General features: G+C 35.7%; 1 protein-coding gene across 1 annotated transcript in view; it reads left to right on the top strand.

Moving 5' to 3' along the window:
* Positions 1 to 11550, top strand: part of CFAP43 (cilia and flagella associated protein 43) — a 115198-nt gene that overhangs the window by 99485 nt on the left and 4163 nt on the right. The window contains exons 30-34 of the mRNA XM_045878775.2: positions 8 to 94; positions 1335 to 1423; positions 3416 to 3629; positions 4758 to 4870; positions 5869 to 6028. Coding sequence (XP_045734731.1) covers positions 8 to 94; positions 1335 to 1423; positions 3416 to 3629; positions 4758 to 4870; positions 5869 to 6028 — 663 coding nt within the window. The remainder of the gene's footprint in view (positions 1 to 7; positions 95 to 1334; positions 1424 to 3415; positions 3630 to 4757; positions 4871 to 5868; positions 6029 to 11550) is intronic.

Here is an 11550-nt window from a genome sequence, read left to right as displayed (position 1 = left end):
ATTATAGAACCAGACTTCAGAGGCCATCCAGAAAGCCAGAGAAGACCTTGACGTGTACAAGGAACACTATGACAACTTGTTGGCAGAAGACAAAGTGAGAGCTATTGTCTTACCCACTCACCAATGCAATTGAGTTGCTGCTTAGATTTGGGGAAGATTAAAAAGGATATAATTTAATTTCCTCATAGATTTTCTCCTGCTACAATTCTCAGTTATCAGTGAACTTCATTCTGAGCCATTGTATATTTCTGATAACCACTGTGTAAAATAAATTTTTGTAACTTCTCTGGTTTAAATTTTCTCTTGTACAAAAAAAGAGAGGTCACCTAGATCTTAGGGCTTCTCAAACTTTAAGTTGCGGTCCCCGCTAGTTGGTCATGAAATCAATTTAGTAGGCTATGACCACAGTTTTTAAAAATTTAATTCTAGTATAATGTATAGTATTATATTAGTTTCAGATGTACAATATAATGATTCAATTCTATATCTTACTCAGTTCTATATATTATGTATAGATCATGATAAGTGTATTCTTAATCCCTATCACCTATTTCACCTAATACCTCCACTCACCTCGCCTGTGGTAACCATCAGTTTGTTCTCTATAGTTAAGAGTATGGTTTTTTGTGTATCTCTTTTTCTCTTTGTTCATCTGTTTTGTTTCTTAAATTCCATTTATGAGTGAATTCTTGTGGTATTTGTCTTTCTCTGACTAACCTCCTTCACTTAACATTATACCCTCTAGGTCTATCCATGTTGCTGCAAATGACAAGATTTCATTCTTCCATCATATATATATAATATTTATCCATCCATCTATTGATGGGCTCTTGTGTTGCTTCCAAAATTTGGCTGTTGTAAATAATGCTGCAGTAAACATAGGGGTGCATATATCTTTTTGAATTAGTGTTTTCATATTCTTTGGATAAATAACCCAGTAGTGGAATTATTGGATCATATGTATGACCAGTAGTTTTATAAAGGAAAAGAATAGGATAGAAAAAAACATAAAGAACAGAATAAAATGGAATAGAATAGAATACCTTGCATATTTTACTGGTAAATATTATTTTGTGAAAATTTTAGTTCTGAATGATTTCTAGAACCTTATATGAATTAATATTTGTAATTCACAGAGGTACTTCCTATTCAAAATAAATCTTTGAGAAATTCTTGCATAGCAAGTGTCACCCTCAATAAGTCTACTTTATAAACCAAATTTTCATGAATTTTTAAAATCAGAGTAATTCAACCCTATATCTTGAAAAATATTGTCAACAAAGAAGGGGCTTCTGAAAAAAGTTGCAATCAAGCAGTAATATCTCTGTCCTTAGGTTCTGGATCGCAGCTTTAGAAAAGAATTTTCTGAAATTCCCAGTCATCAGGTGGATATACTCTACAAACTTTTTAAACGCCGACCAAGGTTTGTTTCTCCTTTGCTATCATTTTTCTGAGAAAAAAAGTTCATAACTGAAGAGGAGTGTTGTTAGAGTTCAGCTTTTTCAATCCCAACTAGACAGAAATATTCAGTGTAACATCTTTTATGCGAAAATGTTCAAGTGTCTTTATCATAACTCAGGGTTTTTTTAGATTATTCTTACATCTTAAGGTAAGCAATGAAGAAAAATGATTTCATTATTCAAAAAGTTAAGTATCTAGGTAAGCACTGTGTTAGCATAGGCCTATGAAAGTAGTTCCTCTTAAGATATTGGTGGTATACAGATCTATAATTTTTCCCAAGATGTGTTCTAGCAAATATGAGGCCCTTGTTGTATGAATTGGAATTACACATAAAAGGCTTCCAGAACAAAATATGTTTGGGGAAAATCCTGGGTTAAAAGAAAAAGTTAAACAGTTTATTAAAGAACTTCTCAGAACCTGTTTTTGGCCTTTGGATCTCCAAGTATAAAAAATAGAGGGGTGCCTGGACGGCTCCGTCGGTTAAGCGTCCGACTCTTGATTTAGGCCCAGGTCATGATCACACAGGGTCGTGTGATTGAGCCCCAAGTCAGGCTCAGCACTGAGCGTAGAGCCTGCTTAAGATTCCCTCTCTTGGAGCACCTGGGTGGCTCAGCAGTTAAGCGTCTGCCTTCGGCTCAGGTCATGGTCCCAGGGTCCTGGGATCGAGCCCCGCGTCGGGCTCCCTGCTCTGCGGGAGGCCTGCTTCTCCCTCTCCCACTCCCCCTGCTTGTGTTCCCTCTCTAGCTGTCTTTCTCTCTGTCAAATAAGTAAAATCATAAAAAAAAAAAAGATTCTGCCTCTCCCTCTGCTTCTCCCCTCCCCCCACTTGTATGCATGTGCATGCTGTCTCTAAAAAAAAAAAAATAGAGTAACCGGTATTTTCCAAATTTATTTGGCCAGTCAGAGCATCTCATGTGATTGTGTTGAAGACAAAGTTTGGAAAATGCCAGTGTAAATGATTGACAATAACCATTATCAAAAAGTGTTCGAAAATAATCAGGGCTTTATACTGAGAGTAGCATTAGAATTCATTTCACAGATTTCCAAATGTTTCATACTCAGATTTCCATAATTTTCAATCGAAGGTAAAGCTAGAAATCATGGAATTTGTTACAACTGTATAGGCGCATATTTGAGATACAAACTCATTCTCTCACTTTTAACAGGTTACACACAACCCAGGAAATTCAACCGTATCTTGGTTTCCCTATTTTTAAAGGAGTGAGTCCTAATAAGTCTTGTGAAGAAAGAAGCAACACTTCCCACACATTGGGAGGCAGCAGTGGAAAGAGCATAAGCCTTCATGCCAAACAGAATTAGCTTTAAATCCTAGCTCTACCATCTATCAGACCCGTGGTCTTGGACCAATAGCTTCTCTCAGACTTTCTTCATCTAGAGAAAGAGGATAACAATAGTAACTTCACAGCATATTGTAAAGCATCTAGATAGTGAGTGTCTGGTATAAATCTTTGTACCTTTCTTCCCTTCCCAGCCACAGCCCAGGGAAACAAAACTAATGCATTAATGTAGATTTTTAAAGGTGCTTCTCCAGTTCAGTTTATATCAGAAATATTCCAGGCTACTCATCTGTAAAAAGGATACTGGCCGAGGATATGTGGGACATAACCAGGGAGTATCCATACTCCTCTTGGGCATTTACTTGCCTGCTTAAAATACACAGAAGGGAGACTTCTTTAGTACAGGTAAAGCTGCCAGTTCTGACAACAGTTAGGGACATCAGTAGGCCAGCCAAGGTCATGCCTGGGCATCCAGGGAGTATGGAAGAAAGTCAAAATGGGTGCTTTTCTCTTTGGAATAATCCACCCAGCAGCGTCCACTTGCCAAAAGAAAGTGTCATGCAATGTCATACCGATGCTAAGGGTTGTATAATTTAACATTAATTTCTTGTGTGTGAGAATGTGAAAGGTTGATGGGTTTTTATTGGCAATACCAGGATTCACAAACAGAAAATGCACTCAGATCCCGCCAGCATTGTGCCTTTTGGAGAGCGACCAGAATCTGGGAAATTGAATAAGGATGCCTTTGTCCAGTTAATGAAAGCCATGGATGACTTGGACAATATTAGTAACATGCCAGAAGGCTTGGATCCCTCGGTCTGGGATCATTTCTGCATGACCAGACGAGCGAAAGTGGAAAATGAACAGAAAGTATATAATAACATCTTATTTTATTCCATTTCAATGTCATTTCATTTCACTTAGTGTACTAATATCAAATATATAGTTTATAGTGACCAGTGCTTCCGGAAATGCTAATTATTTAGGTTTTCCTGCTAAGGTAGTAGTTAGTAACATTAGTAATAATAATGATGAAATAATATTAACCTTAATGGCATTGAGGGCTAAGTATTGGTTTATACTTCTAAGCCCATGCTGTCCAAAATGGTGGCCCCTAGCCACATGTGGTTATTGTTTACTTGAAATAATGTGGCCAGTCCTGATTGAGACATGTTGTAAGTAGTACGAAAAAGGAATGGAAAATGTCTCAATTTTTTTATATTCATTACAGTTGAAATGATGTTTGGGATATATTGTATTAAATAAAATATATTAGTGAAATTAATTTCACCTGTTTCATTTCACATTTTATAATGTGGTTCCTGCAAAACTGAAAATTAAATATGTGGCTCTCATTTATGGCTCACATTGTATTTCTCTTGGGCAGCACTGTCGTAGACACAACTTCCTTTCTCTCTGCCCTGGTCTTGAGTTGTCCTCATCCCTTTTTGCATAGATTAGAATTATATTTCACTAGAACCTACTTTATATTTGCTAGACTATTTTTTTAATGTGGCAAAGGTAACAATTTGAGAATGTATTAGTTGAGAAAAGATTCCTTCCTTTTGCTGTTTCTTGACCACCCTCTGCCTCCCCTCCCCAAAATTCCCTAAATTCAGCGCCACAAACATCAGACTGGCATATTTTTGTTGAGGAATCTATGATTTTATCATTTTATCTGAGATGATGAGAACAAATTTTAAAATAAGATATATATATATATATAAGGAAAATTACAGTTTCTTGCATATTTGATTTTTAGTGAGAAGCAAGTTTAATATTTTTCAAAATATTCATGGAATGTAACATGTAAGTTTTAGGTGTCTTACATAACATCATGGCAGGGCTTTAAATTTTTATTAATCTAGAAAAATGGGCTTGTTAATAAGGCTTTGTAACTAAGTAAAACATCTATGTTTTCTAAAGTTCTTTAAAATTAGTTTGCTTTTATTTCTAAAGCCCCACATGCTCTAAGATTTTGTGGTTTGGTTCCTTCAGGTAAAGCAGAAAGCGGCCGGCTTAATGGAAATGATGGCTTTTCTGCGGAGGAGAACAGAGGATGATGATAAGTTGCAACAGGAAATTGAAAAAGTGTTCCATGAACTCATGGTGTAATTTCAACTTTTCATCCATGTTCCTTTACACAGAGTCTAAGCTAGGGCTAAGTTAGATTGTGTTGTCATGGGGAGAGAAAGCTTACTCGCTGGTTTCCAGGTGGCACAGACTGGTCTCTCTTGCTGGGCTTTATAAATTCTCCTTGAAAAAGTGCATTTTGTTACCAAAGACCTTACTTCAGAATGGAACTTACCTACAGGTTCCATTGCTCTTACTAGAAATAGGCAAGTTTTGGGAAAACCTTTCTATTTTTTAACCTGCTCCTTCCACATAAATACAGTACAAAGAATTTGTTTCTGCTAGTCAGCACCTTTGGGCTCAAGCCACACAAGCAAACTCTGGAAAATTAGGCAGATACCCAAGAAATTCACATGTAGACAACTAACCAGCTAATATCTTTTTCTTTAAGGGAGATTGTATTTTGCTGAGTGGTTGGGATACTGTTCTAAGTCCTTGATTCACTTTTTCCATATTTGCAGTCACTTTGATAAATGCTTCTCTGGTGTTCCCAAGTTCGTCATGACACACCATCCTCAGGTCTAGGCTCTAAGGAGGAATGGGACTTCGCCAGAAATAGATATAAGTAGCGTATAGATTAAACACTGTTAATAAAATATCAGAAGTTAATACATAAAGTCAGAACTTTAATAGATGTGTTATTTGGTAGCATCTCCGTTTTTTTCCACTTACAACCAAAATTATATTAATCCTTTCTTAACCATAAAGTAAAACTTTGTGAATGCATTTCTGTCCATGCCATTCTTTGAGCAGCCCAAGTGTAATTCCCTATCAACAATAGGAGGTATCATAGAGACCTCCAAGGAAGCTCATCATCAGGAAAAGATGTTCTGCATTAATCTCAGCAGGTTTTCCTTCAGCTTAAGTTTGAGATTGAAGTTGAAAATTAAGTTTGAATTTTATGTTCTCAGATAATAGATGAAATTTGAAATATAAATATATTACAGCTACTTACTTTGAAGTCTTCTCAATATAGATTGCAGGAAGAGAAAGTGAGATTCCAGTTGAATTTGACAATCCAAATTCTCCTTAAACAAGGACAAGTGGAGCTGGAAAATTTTCAGTTATTGCTGGAGTATCCTGATGCAATTCTCATCAACAAGAACATAATTGAAGACTTGAATTCTGTGATTCGGGTAATTATCATTTTTTAAGAAGAAAGCCAACAGAGGGGCGCCTGGGTGGCTCAGTTGGTTAAGCGACTGCCTTCGGCTCAGGTCATGATCCTGGAGTCCCTGGATCGAGTCCCGCATCGGGCTCCCTGCTTGGCAGGGAGTCTGCTTCGTCCTCTGACCCTATCCCCTCTCATGTGTTCTCTCTCTCTCATTCTCTCTCTCTCAAATAAATAAAATCTTTAAAAAAAAAAAAAAAAGAAGAAGAAAGCCAACAGAATAACCTGCTGTACCAAATTTGTTCATTTTTCTCCCATTTCCATGATAAATCATTTTCATTCAGTTAAATCAGTGGTTCCTAAGTCTGGCTGTACATTAGAATCACCTGGAGAACTTTACAAATGTGTCCAGGCCCCACCCCAAGGCATGGTATTTTTTAAAAGCCTCCCAGATGATTCTAAGTTATAAGAAGTCCAGCACTACAAAGTTAAATGTTCATTCTAATATACCTTCATTTTGTTAAGCTCAGTCTACTCACCTAATGATAATTTTAGATAAGATTAGATCACTGATTTCAGACCTTGCTTATTTTCTAATATAAGCATTTAATGTTATAATTTGTCTCTAAGCATGATTTTAGCAGTATTATGCAAATTTTGATATTTTGTCTTTTCATTTTCTTTCCATTTAAAATATTTTCTAATTTCCCATGTAACTTCCTTTTTGACTTATGGGCTATTTAGAAGTGTTATTTAATTTCCAAATATTTGGGGATTTTGCACTATTTGGGAATTATGTGCTAATGTTGCCATACATTTTACTTTTACAAATACTCTAAACCCACAAAACACTGCCATCATTTTTGCTTTAGATAATTATCTTTTAGAGTGATGAAAAGTAAGAAGAAAGCATTTTCTATTTCCTTTCATTTTCACTATTTCAAGAAATCATCTTTGTAGGGATTAAAGTGTCTGTCTTATATCATATATCTTCTACTTAAAGAACTTCTTTTAACTGAATTGCAAGTTTGCCTGTATTGAATTCTCTAAGTTTTGTCTGAAATTGTCTTTGATTCACCTTCATTGTTGATAGTTTGCTAGGTTCCCTGGATTGGAAGATTTTTTTCACTCTTTTCCTCATCCTTTTCACTTTAAAGGTGTTCATTTTCTTCTGACTTACAGAGCTTCTGACAAGAAGTCTACTATGTATTTTTAAATCTTTGTTCCTTCTAATGTAATATGTCTGCCTTTGGGCTTTTCTCTTTATCTTGGTTTTCAGAAGTTTGAACATATGGCTAGGAGTGTGTGTATGAGTATACAATCCTTTTAACACACTGTTTAATTTGGTTTGCTAATATTTTATTGAGGACTCATACATCTATTTTCATCAGGGATATGGGCCTGTAATTTTCTTTTCTTGGGGTGTCCTTGTCTGGCTTTGGTATCAGGGTAATGCTGGTCTTGTAGAATGAGTTGGGAAGTGTTCCCTCCTCTTCTATTTTTTTTAAGGAGTTTGAGAAGGATTGGTATTAATTCTTCTTTGAATATTTGGTAGAATTCACCAGTGAAGACTTCTGGTCTTGGGCTTTTTATTTTGTTGGGAGGTTTTTAAATTCTGATTCGATCTTTAGTTAGTATAGGTTTATTCAGATTTTCTGTTACTCTTTGAGTTAGTTTTTGTAGTTTGTGTGTTTATAGAATTTTTTTCTATTTCATCTAGGTTTATCTAATTTGTTGGAGTACAATTATTATAGTATTCTCTTATAATCTTATTAAATTCTGTAAGGTTAGTAGTAATGTCCTTGATTTTAGGTGCTTATAGCTATAAGTTTCCCTATGAATACTGGTTTAGATGCATCTCCCATAAGTTTTGGTATGTTATGTTTTCACTTTCATTCATTTCAAAGTATTTTCTAGTATCCTTTGTGATTTCTTCTTTGACCTATTATTTTAAAATGTGTCATTTAATTTCTACATATTTGTGAATATTCCACTTTTCCTTCTGTTATTGATTTCTAGTTTCATTACTTAGTGGTCAGAACATGTATGTATGATTGTATGATTTCAATCTTCTAAAATTTATTAGGATTCATTTTACGACCTAACATATGATCTATACTTGAGAATGTTTCATTTGCAGGTGCCTAGGTGGCTCAGTTGTTAAGCGTCTGCCTTCGGCTCAGGTCATGATCCCAGAGTTCTGGGATCGAGTCCCACATCAGGCTCCCTGCTCAGCAGGAAGTCTGCTTCTCCCTGTCCCACTCCCCCTGCTTGTATTTCTGCTCTTGCTGTCTCTCTCTGTCAAATAAATAAATAAAATCTTTAAAAAAAAAAAAAAGAGAATGTTTCATTTGCAATTGCAAAGAATGTGTATTCTGCTATTATTGAGTGGTGTGTTCTGTGTATGTCTCTTAGGCCTAATTAGTTTAAAGTGTTCAAATCCTCTATTTCCTTATTGATCTTCTGTATACTTGTTCTATTCATTATTGAAAGTGGGATGGTGAAATCTCCAATTACTATTATGGAACTATTTCTCCTTCAATTCTGTTGGGTTTTGCTTCATATATTTGGGGGCTCTGATTTTAGTGCATATGTGTTTATAATTGCTATATCTTCTTGAAGGGTTGGCTTCTTATCAGCAAATAATGTGCTTATGTGATATTAGTATAGCCCCCCCCCCAGCTGTCTTTTGATTACAATTTGCACAGATGGTATCTTTCCATCCTTTCACTTTCAAGCTGTTTGTTTCACTGAATCTAACGTGAATCTCTTCTAGACAGAATATCATTGGATCATTTTTTTAATCCATTGTGCCTATCTTTGCCTTTTACTTATAGAGTTTAATCCATTTACATTTAAAGTAATTGTTAATGTAAAAAAGGGGGGGGACTTTACTATTTTGTTATGTGTTTTCTATCATATTTTCTGGTTCCTCAATCCCTCCATTATTGTCTTGTTTTATACATAGTTGATTTTTTTGCAGCGTACCATTTTGATCCCCTTGTCTTTTACTTTTCTATATACATTTTAGTTGTGTTCTTAGTGGTTACCATAGGAATTACAATTGACATCTTAGTTTTATAACAAACTAATTCAAATTAGCACCAACTTAGTTTCACTAGTATATAAAACTCTACTCCAGTACAATTCTGTTCCTCCCCTTTTCTGTTGTTATTGTCACAGATTACATCTTTATGCATTATGTGTCCATTAACATAGATTTATAATTACTGTTTGATGCATTTTTCTTTTATATCATAGAGGAAAAAAGAGTACTTACAAACAAAAAATACAACAATACTGACTTTTATATCTACTGTGTAGTTGCATTTAACTTTTAGTGTTCTGGGGTTTTTTTTATTTCTTCTTATGACTTTGAGTTACTGTCTAGTGCCTTTTGATTTCAGGTTGAAGGACTCCCTTTAGCATTTCTGGTACAGCCGGTCTACTAATGAGGAACTCCATCAGCTTTATTTTCTCAGAGTATCTTAAATTCTCCTTCATATTTTGTTGTTAGTGTAAGTGCAAAAATCATTATCAAAACTGCTGATGGATTCAAAGTGAATGGTAAAAGAAGGATCAAGAATAAATCCTAAAATGTTGGCTTTTGAGCAACTGAGTAGATGATAGTGTCATTAACTGACATGAGAATGACTATAGACATGTAGCTTTGGCTGGGACATAAAACAAAGAGTTTTGGACTTTGTTAAATTTGAGATGCACACAAAACATTCCAACGGAGGGGCACCTGGGTGGCTTGAGCTCTTGATTTCGGCTCAGGTCATGATCTCAGGGCCATGGGATCGAGCCCCACAAATGGCTCCTTGCTCAGCGGGGAGTCTGCTGGAGATTCTCTCTCTCCCTTTCACTCTGTCCTTCCCCACTCCTGTGCATGCTTCTCTCTCCCTCCCTCTCTCTCAAATAAATAAATAAATTTTTTAAAAAACCATTCCAATGGAAATATCAACTGGACAGAATTTAGAGCTGAGATATAAATTTAGAAGTATTCTATATATAGATCACATACAGATAACTACATATGGATTATTACATATAGATATTTACATATGGATAATTTAAGCCATGAGCATGCTTGAGACCACCTAGGAATGGGACTTTGGCCAATGCCCAAAGTCCAACTCTGATAGATCTAGCAGAAAAGGAGTTGCCAATGAAGGAGGAAACCTGAAAACCATGAGAGAAATGGCTCCAAGGACAAGGGACTCATACACTATTGTAAGTTACTTGACAAGAGCAGTCTCAGTGGAAAGTTGGAGCAGAAGGTCAATTGGCTGTGGTCGAAGAGATAATATGAAGTGAGGTTGTAGAGATGGTGACTATAAATAAATCTTAGGAAAAAAAGTTGACCAAAAGGAGAACAGAAAGATGTGGTAGCTCTACAGCAGTGTTTTTTAACCTTGGCACTACTGACATTCTGGGCCAGATGATTATGTCCTGTGTATTGCATAAAGTTTAGTAGCATCCCTGGCATCTACCCTCTAGATGCCAGTAGCAACACCTCCCTCCAGGTGTGTCAGCCAAACTTTTCTGCAAACATAATCTTAATTTCCTATGGGAGGGCAATATCTCCAACATTTGAGAAACACTAACCTAGAGAAATGCTTGAACTTAAGATTTTGGAGCTGTTTCATACAACAAGATCAAGGGTATAATTGTGGGATTTCAGTGTCTGAGTAAGATGGAGAAGAGATCATTGAAAGTGAGAAATTCAAGGAATTGAGAGGCCAAGCAGTGATCAGATGAAAATAATTTTTAAAAAGAGCAGCATGATGGAAAATAATTTTTAAAAAGAGTACCTCTAAAAAAGGTATGGTATAATATAATGGCATGAACTTCAAAAAGCTAAGTTTTTTAAGAAGAAAGATGTAAAATGTTAACTGATGGAACTCATATAAATTTATTTTAGAGACATAAGAGTTTCACTATTAGCAATCTGGGAAAACAACTTCATGAAAATATTCCTGAACTTCATTTACACAATTTGAAGTGAAGTGCAAAATATCTCGATGTTTAAATATATTTAACCCACTCTATTTTATTTTATTTTATTTTATTTTATTTTTTTGCTTATCCACTAGCTACCAATCAGATACTGTTGTGCCTGGCTGCATTAAACTACGGTCCTTTGTCTATAGTGTCAGAGAGCAGGGCAGAGAGTAGGGGTACAAATGCATACAGCCTGGTAGACTGGTGATGGCAAAAAGCGTTCCTGCCTAATTACTGACATATAAAGTAGATTGGCTATGCTGTTTATATATATTTTTTAATCATTTCTGTTTAGTACCTATCAGCTTTTTAGTGATCGGTAATTTTTTAATATCTGCTACATTTTTAAAAAGAAGATAGAGGGGCATCTGTGTGGCCAGTCAGTTAAGTGTCTGACTCTTGATTTCGGCTCAGGGTTGTGAAATCCAGTTTTGCGTGGGGCTCCACACTGGCCTTGAAGCCTGCTTAAGATTCTCTCTCTCCCTCTCCCTCTGCCCCCTCACACCACTCATGCATGCACCCTTTTTTTCTCTCAAAAAA

This window comes from Mirounga angustirostris, unplaced genomic scaffold, assembly GCF_029215605.1.
Source record: "Mirounga angustirostris isolate CCGP_5_RB_7025 unplaced genomic scaffold, mMirAng1.0.hap1 SCAF_6, whole genome shotgun sequence".
Classification (NCBI taxonomy): Eukaryota; Metazoa; Chordata; class Mammalia; order Carnivora; family Phocidae; genus Mirounga; species Mirounga angustirostris.
This window is presented reverse-complemented; position numbering and strand designations above follow the sequence as displayed.